Below are 14,061 nucleotides of genomic sequence, written 5' to 3' on the forward strand. Positions count from 1 at the left end.
AGACGGTGGAGGTTGGTGGTGGGGGTGGTGTGATCCAGGCCCAGGTCTGAGATGGGGGTTCTGCCCTACAGGCCAGACAGGGCAGTGTGAGCAGCTCAAGATGGGCTTATTGATTCCTCCCGGCAGGCTGGGTGCTGTCCCAGTTCATGGCACCTAGCCTGGGTTGAGGTAGGGCAGGGAGGTGTTGGCGTGGGGGCGTGAGATGGTGTCAGGGCAGCTGGGGCGGTTCAGTGTCACAGGGGAGATGTCAACTACTTTGGCCATTAGTCTGGCCTTGTGATAAATGGATTCCAGAATCAAAATACCAAATACAGAATCAAAGACAGCAGTGAGAACAGGCTCCCCTCAGGGGAGCAGAGGGAGGCAGCCCGGCTTTGGTTCCCCAGCAGGCGTGGCCACCGTCTGCCCTCCTCAGCCCTGCACTTGCTTCTGTGGAACAAAACGGAGCTTTGGTGGGAGCCATGAGTGGGATCACAAGCGCTCATGTTCTCCTTTTAAAAGGAGAGAAAATTGGTCATCCTCTGCCGCAGGAGCTCCCAAGCAGGCCTGGGCTGCGTTCACGTGGCCTGGGGCCGCCACCAGCCCCACTGGCGAGTCCGGAAGCCCCTGACACCAGTTCCCCATTCTGTTCCAGGAAGGTTTCTGTCCCTAAAATGAGTCACCTGGTCACCTTCATTGTGGCCACTCAAAAGAGGGCTTGGGGACTGACGCACAGATGTCCGCCAGGACAGCACTGGGACAGGACGCTCTATGGGCAGAGGTGGCTCCGAGCCCGCCCTATCCCAGAGCCACTGGACAGGCCTCTCCCTGTCCCTTCCCTGCTGGTCTGGCACCGGGGGGCCAAGCGTGGAAATGGCCAGAGCTGTCTGGGCTGGTCCTCCCTCTGTCCTGGGAACGCTGGGCATGGGAGCTGGCCAGGGCAAGGTGGGGCCGGGGCTGTGTGCCTGCCCCTCGTGCTGAGGAGAGGGGATGGCGGGTGCTGGGGTCTGGCTCAGTTCCATGAGCCCCTCTGGTGCTGGCCAGGGGCTTCCTCAGGGGAGGACCAGGGCCGCCTCTGCCTGCGGCTGAGGTGTTCTTACTGCCCGCGTCACACAGCATGAGCACATCCAGCCCACGCTCCAAGGGTCTCCCTCCTGGCCTTCGTCCCCTGAGCCCTGGCTCACCGTGGCAGGGAAGACCCTTCCCCTCCACCCTCACTGGGCATCGTGAGGCTAGTTCGAGGTCAGTCTTGAGTGCTGCCTCCTCACTGAGGAAGGATGGGCCCCACCCAGGCCCACCCAGAAGGAACTCAAAAGAGCCAGGCATCCCCAGCACCCCGATGGATTGCCACAGTGGCATGTAAGCCAGGGCTGAGCAGCCGTGACTTTCCTGAGAGGACTCCACTGTGTCCCCCTGGCCCGGGGACCTTGTGTACCCAGCAGCCCGCCCCGAGCTCTCCTCCTCGCCAACCCTCTGGCCATGGGCCTGGGCCAGGCCTTGCCCCAGAGCTGACCAGGCAAAGCCGAGGAGGCCCCAGGCATGGGGGCCTGCGGAGCCTGTGAGGGTCAGGCCAGCAGGGGCTTAGGGGTCAAGAAGGGACTGAGGGCAGGGCTGTGTCTTGGCTTTCAGGCTCTAGCCTCTGCTCCCTCTGAAGCTCCAGCCAGGGCGCCAAGCCCCAGGACCTTGGGCAGGGCCCGAGGATGCTCTGGACCCCCGTTCCATTCACAAGAGGCCCTCAGTGCGCCATGGGTCTGCTGTGGCAGCCCTCAGGGGGGTGTGGGAGCCTTCTGTGAACCACAAATGTGCCCCCAGGGCATGACGTCCATGATGAAGGCCGCACTGGACCTCACCTACCCTGTCACATCCATGTTCTCCGGAGCCAGCTTCAACAGCAGCATCTGCAGCGTCTTCCAGGACCGGCAGATCGAGGTGCGCCCCCACCCTCAGGAGCCCGTGCAGCCCGTAGCACCTGTCCCCTCCTGGCCCTGGGTCAGCCTCCCCAGACACGGGATGGGAGTGTGAACGGAGAGGGCCCGTCTGAGCCCTGTCCACCTGCAGGACCTATGGATTCCCTATTTTGCTGTCACCACCGACATCACAGCCTCAGCCATGCGGGTCCACACGGACGGTGAGCACTCCTGCCATGCAGGGGCGGCCAGCTTGGGTGCGAGGTGTGGGCAGGGGGAGAGCCCATCAGCCCCAGGGGGTCAGGAAGGCCGTGGGGTCTCCCAAAGGGTGCAAACGTGTGGGCAGCTCTGTCCATGGAGGATACAAGATGCCTCCACTGGGGGCACAGATGGGAGGGACGCAGCCTGGGCCAGAGACCTCGGAAGGCTGGACAGGACCCTCTCGGAATCAGTGATATGGGGTCAGACTGATGGATGCCATGTGGGAGGACAAAGTGAGGGGCCCCTCAGTCCTGGGATAGAGGGCTCACCTGGGTCAGGGGGATGAGGGGTTCACTCAGTCATGGGGTGAGGGGCCCCCTCGGTCCTGGGATGGGGGGTTTACCTAGGTCAGGAAGATGAAGGGTTCACTTGGTGATGGGGTGAGGGGACCCCTTGGTCCTGGGGTGGGGGGCTCACCTCCCTCAGGGGGATGAGGGGTTCACTCTGTCATGGGGTGAGGGGCTCCCTCGGTCCTGGGGTGGGGGGTTCTCCTGGGTCGGGGGATGAGGGGTTCACTCAGTCTTGGGGTGAGGGGCCCCCTCAGGCCTGGGGCAGGGGGCTCACCTGGGTCAGGAGGATGAGGGAAAGAAAATTCACTCGGTCATGGGGTGAGGGGCTCACAGCAGTTGGAAGGCCATTCAGCCCTTGGGCCATGCGCCTCCCTCTGTGGAGGGGGCCTCAGAGAGGTGGGACCTACTAGCTCCAGAACCACAGAGGCAAGGCCCTGACCCGTGGACCTGGCAGTAGCCTCCTCCAGGTAATGAGCGGCTCCGGGCCCCCTCCCCAGGCTCCCTGTGGCGGTACGTGCGTGCCAGTATGTCCCTGTCTGGTTACATGCCCCCTCTCTGTGACCCCAAGGACGGACACCTGCTGATGGATGGGGGCTACATCAACAACCTCCCAGGTACTGCGGTGGGGGGACCTGGCAGGAGCACAGCCTCCTGGGTCGAACCACCCCGAGGGCCCTGCTGCAGCTGCCTCCGCGCTGAGAAGGCTGGGCTGGAACACGTTTTCCTTGGAGTGTGCCAAGGGAAAATGTCAGGCTGGCATCAGAGCGCCGAGAACATGCACACGCGTGTACACGCACACGCAGGCAGTGGCAGCATATGGCCCTGTTTGTCAGCTCAGCAGCGTGCAGAACAAAGGCCAAGTCGAGGAACCGGGAGCAATTAAGCCCCATCTGTGCCCACAGTCAGAAACTAACAGCCTGCAGGTGTCAGCTTACTGGGGGCCAGGCCATTCCCGGTCACCTGTGGGATGTGCGGTCAGGAAGGCTCAGGACACAGCTGTGTGCCCACGGCTGCTCACGGAACTGGGTGTGGGTCTTCTGCCTCTAGGTGTAACGGTGGAGAGGAGACCCCACAGCCCCGAGGTCAGGGCTTGTCGAGGCAGGCTCTGCCCCGTCCCCTGGCTCTGTGCGCCGGTCCAGGCGGTAACTAGGGCTGCTTTCTCCCTAGCGGATGTGGCCAGGTCCATGGGCGCAAAAGTGGTGATCGCCATTGACGTGGGCAGCCGAGATGAGACAGACCTCACCAACTACGGGGATTCACTGTCTGGCTGGTGGCTGCTGTGGAAACGCTGGAACCCCTTGGCCACGAAAGTCAAGGTGGGGTGCTGCTGGGTGGGCTGGGCTGCCCTTCGGCTCCTCCCTGCAGCCCCCCACACCTGTCCCGTGGCAGGGGAGTGGGGGCTGCTCCTGGGCCCTGAGGCCAGCAGGTCCAGGGCCACCCCTCAACGCCCCTGCCCAGGCCCTGAGGCCAGCTCTGGGGAAGGGAGGAACGAGGCCAGACCGGCCTGAGGCTCCACCCCTTACCAGAAGGCACCTCCAGGACCCGCGGCTGGGTGCTGCTGCGCTCTCCCCACGGCCCCAGGGCGGAGGATGGGTCCCCAGAGCCTGTCCTGCGCCACGGGCCAGGCCTGGACGTGGAGGTGCCGGGGCAGGAGACTCAGGCGGCTGTGACGGCAGCAGGTGTTGAACATGGCAGAGATTCAGACGCGCCTGGCCTACGTGTGCTGCGTGCGGCAGCTGGAGGTGGTGAAGAGCAGCGACTACTGCGAGTACCTGCGCCCCCCCATCGACGGCTACCGGACCCTGGACTTCGGCAAGTTCGACGAGATCTGCGTGAGTGCCCGCGGAGGGCGGGAGGGCGCGCGCGGCTGCCCCTTCCCGCGTCCTCCTTTCGCGACTTTCCACGCCTCCTGACGGGCCCCTGGGGTGTGCACAGGAAGTGGGGTACCAGCACGGGCGCACGGTCTTTGACATCTGGGGCCGCGGGGGCGTGCTGGAGAAGATGCTGCGGGACCAGCAGGGGCCGAGCAAGAGGCCGGCGGGAGAGGTGAGTGCGGGCGCCCAGGCCACGCCCAGGCCACGCCCGGGCCACGCCCCGCTCCCCAGGCCGCGCCCACCTCAGGGCACAGGCCCTGCCCCCCTGGCAAAAGACTCCAACCAAGGCTAGGGCAGGGCTTGCTTAGGGGCTGCAGAGAGGGCACAGGGAAGGTGGGGCCCCTCCTCCCACAGGTAGGCTGGGGACTGGCAGGGAGGTGTCCACGGGCGACGTGCTGTCCTCACCCCACCCCCAGGTCCTCACCTGTCCCAACGCCTCCTTCACGGACCTTGCCGAAATTGTGTCTCGAATTGAGCCCGCTAAGGCTGCCGTGGTGGATGGTGAGTGAAGGTCCAAGATGAGGCCGTCGTGTCTGTGTGGCCTCCTGATGCTGGGTTGGGCTCGACACCCCCCCAACCCCACAAGCCCACGCCCTCTCCTCCTGCCCACGCCCATGCCCAGGCTCCAGCAGCTGGGGTGCTTGGTGGCGCTCCTCTGTCCCAGAGCAGCGTGTGTCCCCACAGCAATGGGATTGTGACCGCCCTGGGCCACGTTTTGCCTCCCACTCCAGCCCACCCAGTGGGAGGTGGGAATGGAGACTGCTTGTTGGAGAGGCCGCAGGGCCAGAAGGGTGGATGTAGTGCTCTCCATGCTCCATCCAGGGCCCAGCGCTTGGGCCTTGGGCCAGCGGCCTCCTCGCAGAACTGCATGTTCTCCTGGGAAACGCCTTTGTGGCTGCCTCGGGCAGAGAGAGCTCTGGGCAAGGCAGCTGCTATCCACAGAGGCCTGGCTGAAGTCCTGAGGGTGCCTGGCTGGAGTCCTGAGGGTGCCTGGCTGGAGTCCTGAGGGTGCCTGGCTGGAGGGGAGAAGTGTCTGCCCGCTCCTTATCCTTGTGGAAGATGCACCAAGTGCTGGGCTGGGGCAAGGCTGGAGGCAGACAGAACCAGGGGTGGTGTGTGGGGCCACCCCGGGACCAGGTTGCTGCGTGTGGGGCCCCAGCCCACCCAGGGGTGGGGGTGGGCATCTGTGGCCGATTCTGCCTCTGAGTGTGGCTGTGCTGGGCATGGTCCCCTCCTGGGGAGGGGATTGATGCGGCCCTCCCTTCGGCACCAGACGAATCTGACTACCAGACGGAGTACGAGGAGGAGCTGCCGGACGTCCCCAGGGGTGCATACGCAGACTTCCAGAGCACCTTGGCCAAGCAGGGCTCAGACTCGGTGAGCAGCTGGGCATGGCCCCACCTGGTGCCCTCAGCCGAGCCTCGGTGCCTGTCCCTGAGCCGGCTGTTCCTTCCCTATGGCCCCGGCCCTACCTGGTCCTCACCTGGACCATGTGGTCTGCTTGCAGGAGGATGAGTCCTCCCTGCGGCCTCAACACCCCAGCCTGCCTTTCGGAAAACGGTCTGAGGGTTCCTCTGACCAGGATGGGTAGAGCCTCTGCTGAAGAGCCTGGATGCAGTGTCTTCTGTGGGACTGCCCCCAAGGCTGAGGCTCCTGCCAAGTCCTAGGGACCTCTGTACTTGCCCTGCTGGAAGGCCCAGCTTTCCCTCAGCCCCTGGCTATGTCGGGGGCCTCTGAGCCTCTTCTCTGCCCTGGCAGTCCTGCACACAGGGCCATGGGAACCCTCCTGAAACTTCTATAAGCCCCCCCCCGCAGCCCTGTGAGCTCCCCTGAAGCCCTGTGAGCCCCCCCTGCAGCCTTGTGAGGCCCCCCGAAGCCCGGTGAGGGCCCCATGAAGCCCTGTGAGCCCCCCTGCAGCCCTGTGAGGCCCCTCGAAGCCCGGTGAGGGCCCCATGAAGCCCTGTGAGGTATGGAAGCCCTGATGCTGCCGTTTGATGTTTCAATAAAGGTGGATCTGACTGTTGGACGTGTCTCCCTGTGGCAAAGAAACACTCCTGGCTGTCCCTGATGCGGCAGCCCCTGAGGTTGGGCAGTCCCCAGTCCTCAAAGGACCCCGCCGCTGGGCCCTGAGAGCCCCAGGGCAGGCCAGGCAGGTTGGGCGCCCAGAGTCTGCATGCAGCTGTGGTTCCCCAGGACCACGACGGGCCCCTCTGGCTCCCTCTGGCCTCGTGCACACTGGGTGCCCTCTAAGCCGGATATCCCTTTAGGTTCCAAGTCCCAAACTGCACAGGGAGCTCTTTTGTGTAAGAGGAGGAAGAAGCGGCCGCCCTGTGACCCCTGCAGGCCCGAGCAGCAGATCGGGAGGGCCGAGGGCCCAGGACTTTGCGAACATAGGGGCCGCTGGCCTCAGTTTCCCCACTCTGGAGGCCTCGGTGAGAGGGCACCGAGCCAGGCCGTCCGGCCCCGCCCCTCGACCCCACCAGGGCACTGACGTCACGGTGGGCGGGGTCGGCTTGCCCCTCCCAGCTTGCCCGGACCCTGACGTCACGGTGGGCGGGGCCGGCCCTCGGTCCGGGCAGCGCTCTCCCGGGTGCGGCGGCACGCGCGGAGCGCCGGGTGCGGCCATGCGGGGCCCGGGCCCGACCCCGAGCCCGAGCCGGAGCCCGAGCGAGACCCCGAGCCCGAGCCCGAGCGCGACCCCCGGCGCGGCGCGGCTACCCCGGCGGAGGCGGCGGGCGCGGGGCGCGCTCTGAGGCCCGGGGGATGCGCCGCCGCCTCGACCATGGGCGCCGCCGCCTCCAGGAGGAGGGCGCTGAGGAGCGAGGCCATGTCCTCGGTGGCGGCCAAAGTGCGGTGAGTGCGGCGGGGCCGCCTGCCCGGGACCCCAGCCCCGGACCCCCTACCCCGCCGGAGTCCGCCCGTGCCCCGCGGCGCTTCCCGGGCTCCCGGGCTCCGGCCTCTCCCACTGCGGAGCCCTCCCGGTGCTCCGCGCCCCGCGCCCCCTCCCGGGGCTTCTCGCCGCGCCTCCCTCCTCCTGGCCCCCTGCCTTGCCCTACTCTCGCGAGCGCGTGGTGGGCCAGCGCACCCCCGGGTCGGGAATGGCCTCCGTTCCCCAGGGGACAGCGGCCCGCCGGGTCTCGCGACCCCTCTCCACGGGCTGACGGACAGGCGCCGGGCCTGCAGGCCTGTCCAGGGCGCACCGGGACCAAGGGTGCGTGGGCTTGCGGCGGGGGAGACCCCCGACCCTCCCTCCAGACTCCGAGGGCCTGGCTGGGGATGGGAACCCCGGCTCTTGCTGCAGCCCGGCATTTGGGAGGGTCGTGCCGTGGCCTCTGACCGTGCCCTCTCTGTCCACCCTTAGGGCAGCTCGAGCATTTGGAGAGTACCTGTCCCAGAGTCACCCTGAGAGCCGCAACGGCGCAGGTAGGGGCATGTGAGGCCGTGCCAGGGCCGCCCAGGCCCCCCAGCCCAGGGGATGCTTGTCCCTGCCTCCGGGGGTGGAGCATGAGGGGCAGTGGTTGTGCGTGGGCCCGGCGCCCTGCAGGGCTGGCTTCCTCACATCCCCTGCCCTCCCTGCCCGAGCCCCAGGAGCAGCTCCCAGCGCTCGTCACCATGGCACCCACCCCGCCTGGGCCGTTGGCATGGCAACAGGCCTCCTGGCTCCCCCAGGGCTGGCACCACTGCCTCTGGGGGCCAGCTGGTGGGGGGAGGGGGGAAGTTGGCACCAGGCAAACGGTGCGATCACAGGCTGGGGGGTGGCCTGCCTGTTCCTACCCGGCAGGACGGCACACAGGTAGCATGGAGTCACCCCGCCCCCACGCACATGCAGAGGCTTCAGGGGCAGATAGGAATGAGGAGCTCAGAAACACGTTTCCTGAAGGCGCCAGAGACTAGGGTTTGGGCAGCGCCAGCCCCCGACAGAGGCCAGGTGCCCACTGGGTGTTTCCTGCCTTCAGCCTGCTATGAAACCTGCAGGGGGGCCTCACAAGCTGCAGGCTCACCTGCTGTCTCTCCCAGATCACCTGCTGGCTGATGCCTACTCTGGCCACGACGGGTCCCCCGAGATGCAGCCAGCCCCCCAGAACAAGCGCCGCCTGTCCCTCGTCTCCAACGGCTGCTACGAGGGCAGCCTCTCAGAGGAGCCCGGCATTAGGAAGCCCGCAGGCGAAGGCCCCCAGCCCCGAGTGTACACCATCTCCGGGGAGCCTGCCCTGCTGCCCAGCCCTGAGGCGGAGGCCATTGAGCTGGCCGTGGTGAAGGGGCGGCGGCAGCGGCACACTCACCACCACAGCCAGCCCCTGCGAGCCAGCCCTGGCGGCAGCCGGGAGGACGTCAGCAGGCCTTGCCAGAGCTGGGCGGGCAGCCGCCAGGGCTCCAAGGAATGTCCCGGATGTGCCCAGCTGGCTCCTGGCCCCACCCCTCGGGCCTTTGGGCTGGACCAGCCGCCTCTGCCTGAGGCCCCCGGCCGCCGCAAGAAGCTGGAGAGGATGTACAGTGTTGACCGCGTGTCTGGTGAGGGCTTGTCTCAGGGCAGGGACAGGTTTGGGGGTACATGCTGGTCCTGGGGTCTGACAGCAGCAGCCACTGAGGCTTGGAACAGAGAACGGGTGCTCAGGTCACAGTGTGCCCGTGGACTCAAGATTAAACCCGCCGGCTCCTGCTGCTGCCCCCACACTCCATGAGCTGTGGGCTCCCTCACCTCAGCAAAATCCGCCAGGCCTCATGGTCCACTTTGGTCCTGCCAGAACTAGGTCAATCAAGAAGTGCTTCCCGGAGGAGGGGGCCTAGGAGGATCTGAAGGGATATGTAGGGAGGAAACGCGGCTTAATTGGGAGACTGGGCTGCCCTCCGAGAGTCCTGGAGAGCTGTTGGGGCCCAGCCAGGCAGGGGGCCCCTTCTCCAGCATCGTTGAGTTGTGTCTGGTAGCTTGTCCACCAGACAGAAAGTCACTCCTTTCTGGCACCAGGGAAAGGCTGTGGGGTCCTGGGATGGGGACAGTCCTCAGCAAAGTGGTCTCCAGCCTCAGTGAGGGTCTCCAGCTAGAGCATGGGGGCGGCAGAGAAGGCCTCAGAGCCCCTTCTGCCCAAGGGAAACAGACACCTTTTTTTCTCTGGGCCTCTTGGGGATAAACCGTGCTCTCAAAGGAATGTTCCTCAAACTTTGGGTGGCCAAAGGGAAAGTTAAGCCAAAAAAATCAAAATGTCAAGTCACCAAGAACATGGTCTTAGTGAGTGAGCAGCAGGCATTGGAGCACTGGCCCTCTGGCCCTGTGTAGGGATGCCACCCTGTGCCAGCCTCCCCCCACCCGCCCTGGCTGCCGGCTGCTGCTGACCCCAGACTTGGAAGTATCTGCTTCCCAGCAGGGAGGGGAGAGGCTTCCAGAACCCCTACTGCACCCCAGCCACTGCTCGTTTTTGTCTCTTTCAGATGACACCCCCATTCGTACCTGGTTCCCCAAGGAAAATCTTTTCAGCTTCCAGACGGCAACCACAACTATGCAAGCGTGAGTTTTGTCCCCACGGCTCGGGGTCGGGCCGGGGGGCGTTTTTCTGCTGCTCAGGAAGCACTGCTTTTTCCCAGCCTCTGGGCCTACCAGGGAAGGCTGCTTCTGAACAGCCTCACGTACCTGTGCTGTGCCAGGCCTGCCAGGGCGTCAGGGCTGGCTGCTCTTTCCCCTCCCATGCCCGATGCCCAGCTCCCCCCCAGTCCTCTGGTCTGGGGACCTGGCCCAGGGCTGCAGCTGACACAGCTGTCAGTGGGGTGTGGGATGTGGTGTGGCTCTCCTGCTCCCATCCCCACTCCTCAGCCTGTGTCCACCCTCCCTGAACCCCAAACAGAAGCCTACTTCTGTTTCATATGTGCCAAAGATAATCAGAGTTTTGGGGTCCCCCGGGGACCTGCTCTCCCCTGCCTTGCCGTACATCTCGGTTTTCTGTTCTGGGGTTCCTTCTGGGAAAGTTCCCTTTGCTGCAGTGGCCCCCACACCAAAGAAGCGCCCTCCCCACACATTGCCCTGGGGAGCCCACCCCACTCCTGGCCTCAGGCTGCCTAGTCTCAGCACCTGGTGGCATGGGCTGCAGTGATCTCAGCTTCCGTTACCCATTCAGGGCTGGCCGGCGGTGTAGCTAGCGTTCTGCTGGTGGCTGGGGTACCTGTGAGGGACCTGTTGGGTCACTGACGAGAAGGGGGCTGCAGGGGCTGGGTGGGGGCTGAGGGGAGGCCCAGGGTTGAGCTCACTGTGTCTTCTCTCTCACGCCATCCCATCTGGCCCCGGCTTCAGCATCTCGTAAGTACTCGTATGACTTGGTGCCTAAGGGCGCAGCTGTTGTCCCTGGGGGAGACCCTCCCGCCCCCAAATAGGTTTGGGTAGGCCAGGGACCTGGGTCTCAAGGGAGTGCTGCTCTCTGTGGACCTGGCTGCCAGCGGGCACCACGGTTGCAGCAGGGCCTGACGGGAGCTGGGCCTCGACAGGTGAGGCAGGCTGGGACTCCTCTGCCCAGCCCCGTGCCCCGGACGCCCTGCTGGACCCTCTGCTTGCACCACTGTCCCCATGTCTGTGTCCCTCCTGCCTCTGGCCAAGGGCAGTGCTGACTCGCGGTGGTTTCCCAGGGTGTTCAGGGGCTACGCGGAGAGGAAGCGCCGGAAACGGGAGAATGATTCCGCGTCTGTAATCCAGAGGTAGGGCCTGCCAGCCACTCGCCACCAGGGTCCACCTCTGGTCTGTGCTGGCCTGGCCTGGGCCCCCTCGGCCCTGGCAGACCTGATGGGGGAAGGGTGGTGGCGACCACTGGCCTGGCCCTGCTCTGGGGACGTGGCAGGCAGGAGAGGCCGTGTGGCCCAGGCTGCAGGAAAGCGTCCCACCCTCAGTCCTGCATTCCGAGGGCACGTGTCTCTTCCTGGGCTGGGGCCAGCGGCAAGGCCCCCCTCCCCTACTCCAACCACAGAGATGTGTCTGGGAAGCTTTTTTGCTTGTTTTGGATGTTGGGCCTTGGCAGGGTCCAAAGTTTGGTGGAGGACCTGGCCCTGAGGTGCCCCAGGGACACAGAGGAGGGGAGGGGCTCCTGCAGGCCCCCAGCCGACCAGGGGGTGGTACGGACAGGAGCCCCAGCCTGCTCAGTACAGGCTGGCTGGATCCTCAGCCACATGGGCGTGGAGGCTCAGGGTCTGAAGGTCAGAGCCTGGGAATGCGGCTCCGGAGGAGGCTTGATCCAGAGGGCCAGACACCGCGCCTTTGTTCTGGAGGCAAAGGGGAGCCCTGGAAGGGTCTCACGGGGAGAGCACTGGCCGGGATTTGCCTTTGGGTGGGCGGTGGTGCCAGGAGCCAAGGAGAGCATTGGCTTCCCACCCCGAAGGGGTGAGAGCATAGAGCCCTGGCCCAACAGGGACTAGGTGGGCAGGGGCTGCCGCCACCCTCGCACGGCCCTCTTCAGCCCCGCGCTTCCTTCCCCAGGAACTTCCGCAAACACTTGCGCATGGTCGGCAGCAGGAGGGTGAAGGCCCAGAGTAAGATCCCGCGGGGCGGGCGTGGGGGGCGGCAATGTGCTTGGCCGGTTGGGGCTTTGCGTGCTGCCAGCTGCGCTGAGAACGACCCCAGGCCCTGACCCCTGCCGTGCCCTGACCCCTGCCGTGCCCTGACCCCTGCCGTGCCCTGACCCAGGCTCTGCCCTTCCCACCCACACCCCCGGCCCAGCCCAGGCTCTTCTCCCAGCCACGCCCCCCAGCTTGGCCCAGGCTCCTCCCTTCCCAGCCGCGGCCCTAGATTGGCCAGGCTCCTCCCCTCAGCCACGCCCCCCAGTCCAGCCCAGGCTCCTCCCTTCCCAGCCCAGGCTCCTCCCCACCCAGGTCCCTAATCCAGTCCCGGCTCCTCCCAGCCACGCCCCCAGCCCAGGTTCCTCCAAGCCACACCCCCGCCCAGGCACAGGCTCCTCCCCTCCCAGCGCAAGTCCCCAGCCCGCCCCAGGCCCCTCCCTCCCAGCCACGCCCCCAGGCTCCGCCTCTAGCCCCGCCCCTGAACCGCTCGAACTGCTGGTCGTGTCTGCCTCTCGTGCCTCGGAGTGCACCCACAGGGGCTTCCTCCTCTGCCCAGGGCCGTCCCCTTCTCTGGGGCCTGAGCCTCCCGAGGCCCTGCCCCGCCAGCTCGCTAATGCGGGTTTTGCTCTCTGCAGCGTTCGCTGAGCGGCGCGAGCGGAGCTTCAGCCGGTCCTGGAGCGACCCCACCCCCATGAAAGCCGACACTTCCCACGACTCCCGAGACAGTAGGTGTCCCCCAAGGCCCGCCCGCCTTCCCCAGAGCCCTCCCTAGACCCCAGACCCCTGCTGGGGGTCCCCTGCCAGGGCTGCTGGGCTGCGCTTTTGCTCTCAGCCTTGGTTTACCTATTTGTGAGATGGGGACGCCCTCAGCATCTCCGATCTCGAAGGTGGACTGACTAACGCTGCGGCAGTGCTGGGCGGGGGCACCTGTGGGGCGGTGCCTGCTGCCACTTGCAAGACGCCCTGAGGGGCGGGGGGCTGCGGGGCCCGCCCCCAGTCTCTCCCAGGCTCCCTGCAGACTTGGCTGGAGCTGACGCCTGCACGCGCCTTCCACCAGCCTCGCAGTGGGGTCTCACTCCCCACATCAGACCGCTGTCTAGTGGTGTCCACAGGCCTGTCCTGCCGGGCTGGTGGTGATCTCTGCATGGTCCTCCCACTCGCTTGGAGGACCCTCCAGGATGGGGCTTTTGGGCCCTGTGGGCCGTGGAGCCGTGGCCAGTAGAGCTGCTGCCTGGCCAGCTGTCCTGGTGACCCTCTTGCTTCCCAGGCAGTGACCTGCAGAGCTCCCACTGCACGCTGGACGAGGCCTTTGAGGACCTGGACTGGGACACTGAGAAGGGCCTGGAGGCCGTGGCCTGCGACACCGAGGGCTTTGTGCCACCAAAAGTCATGGTGAGGCCATGCCCGTGCAGCGCTCTCGGTGCTGCCCCGAGAGCCCAGCCAGCTCTGTCTGCGACCACGCGGCCTCCTCTGGCTGCCTGGGGGAGGGGGTCTCACAGGGCTGCACCCTCGGGCTGCCTGGCAGCCAGAAGGTAGCCTCATGGGGGCTCCCTCAGCCCCTCGGCTTTTGCATGGGCCTGGGGCTCCTGAGCAGCTCTTTGTCTCCCCAGCTCATTTCCTCCAAGGTACCCAAGGCTGAGTACATCCCCACCATCATCCGCCGGGATGACCCCTCCATCATCCCTATCCTCTATGTGAGTCCTGCCCCGGTCCGCCCCCCACAGATGCCCTTCTGCAGCCCCACCTCGGGCCAGTGCCAGCACCCCAGGGCCCCAGCGTGCTGTGGGGCTGCTGGCTCTGACGCGGCGCTGATGTGGCCTTGTGGCCTGTGTCTGTTCCCAGGACCATGAGCACGCAACCTTCGAGGACATCCTGGGTATGTGACCCATTGGCCCCCTCTCTGCTGTCCCAGGGCTGGGAGGGGCAGACGCAGGTGGGCGTGCCCCCCGGGGCTGGGGTGGGGGCTGCAGCGCTCACACCTGCTCTCCCACAGAGGAGATAGAGAGGAAGCTGAACGTCTATCACAAGGGAGCCAAGATCTGGAAGATGCTGATTTTCTGCCAGGTAGTGCACAGGGCTCTTCTCCCGCCCAGGAGGAGAGTCGTTGTGGGGCGAGGAAAAAAAACAAGAAGAGGTGTGGCGAGAAAGACAAAGGAAAAGAGATGGGGGCCGAGAAGTCCTGGGAGAAGAGGTTGGAGGGGGGAAGGTCAAGGAGAGGAG

General features: G+C 65.9%; 3 protein-coding genes across 13 annotated transcripts in view; 2 read left to right on the forward strand and 1 right to left on the reverse strand.

Moving 5' to 3' along the window:
* Window positions 1-6,335, forward strand: part of PNPLA7 (patatin like phospholipase domain containing 7) — a 71,688-nt gene extending 65,353 nt beyond the window's left edge. For all 4 annotated transcript variants that reach the window (XM_017505458.2, XM_017505460.2, XM_017505461.2 and 1 more), the window contains 9 exons: window positions 1,792-1,908; window positions 2,038-2,107; window positions 2,935-3,051; window positions 3,605-3,753; window positions 4,117-4,269; window positions 4,373-4,483; window positions 4,728-4,812; window positions 5,585-5,688; window positions 5,819-6,335. In XM_017505458.2, the coding sequence (XP_017360947.1) occupies window positions 1,792-1,908; window positions 2,038-2,107; window positions 2,935-3,051; window positions 3,605-3,753; window positions 4,117-4,269; window positions 4,373-4,483; window positions 4,728-4,812; window positions 5,585-5,688; window positions 5,819-5,902 (990 nt within the window). In that variant the 3' untranslated portion in view covers window positions 5,903-6,335. The remainder of the gene's footprint in view (window positions 1-1,791; window positions 1,909-2,037; window positions 2,108-2,934; window positions 3,052-3,604; window positions 3,754-4,116; window positions 4,270-4,372; window positions 4,484-4,727; window positions 4,813-5,584; window positions 5,689-5,818) is intronic.
* The window catches only part of C8G (complement C8 gamma chain), a 618,926-nt gene that overhangs the window by 112,453 nt on the left and 492,412 nt on the right, over window positions 1-14,061 (reverse strand). The window lies entirely within an intron of this gene.
* The window catches only part of NSMF (NMDA receptor synaptonuclear signaling and neuronal migration factor), an 11,602-nt gene continuing 4,397 nt past the window's right edge, over window positions 6,857-14,061 (forward strand). Inside the window, exons 1-12 of one of the 8 annotated variants that reach the window (XM_017505478.1) lie at window positions 6,857-7,164; window positions 7,673-7,734; window positions 8,329-8,823; window positions 9,739-9,814; window positions 10,592-10,597; window positions 10,921-10,989; window positions 11,762-11,814; window positions 12,477-12,566; window positions 13,109-13,233; window positions 13,452-13,535; window positions 13,684-13,717; window positions 13,835-13,905. In XM_017505478.1, coding sequence (XP_017360967.1) covers window positions 7,094-7,164; window positions 7,673-7,734; window positions 8,329-8,823; window positions 9,739-9,814; window positions 10,592-10,597; window positions 10,921-10,989; window positions 11,762-11,814; window positions 12,477-12,566; window positions 13,109-13,233; window positions 13,452-13,535; window positions 13,684-13,717; window positions 13,835-13,905 — 1,236 coding nt within the window. In that variant the 5' untranslated portion in view covers window positions 6,857-7,093. The remainder of the gene's footprint in view (window positions 7,165-7,672; window positions 7,735-8,328; window positions 8,824-9,738; window positions 9,815-10,591; window positions 10,598-10,920; window positions 10,990-11,761; window positions 11,815-12,476; window positions 12,567-13,108; window positions 13,234-13,451; window positions 13,536-13,683; window positions 13,718-13,834; window positions 13,906-14,061) is intronic. The other 7 variants (XM_037730292.1, XM_017505480.1, XM_017505479.1 and 4 more) reach the window with 7 other exon arrangements.

This window comes from Cebus imitator, unplaced genomic scaffold (genome assembly GCF_001604975.1).
Source record: "Cebus imitator isolate Cc_AM_T3 unplaced genomic scaffold, Cebus_imitator-1.0 Scaffold339, whole genome shotgun sequence".
Classification (NCBI taxonomy): Eukaryota; Metazoa; Chordata; class Mammalia; order Primates; family Cebidae; genus Cebus; species Cebus imitator.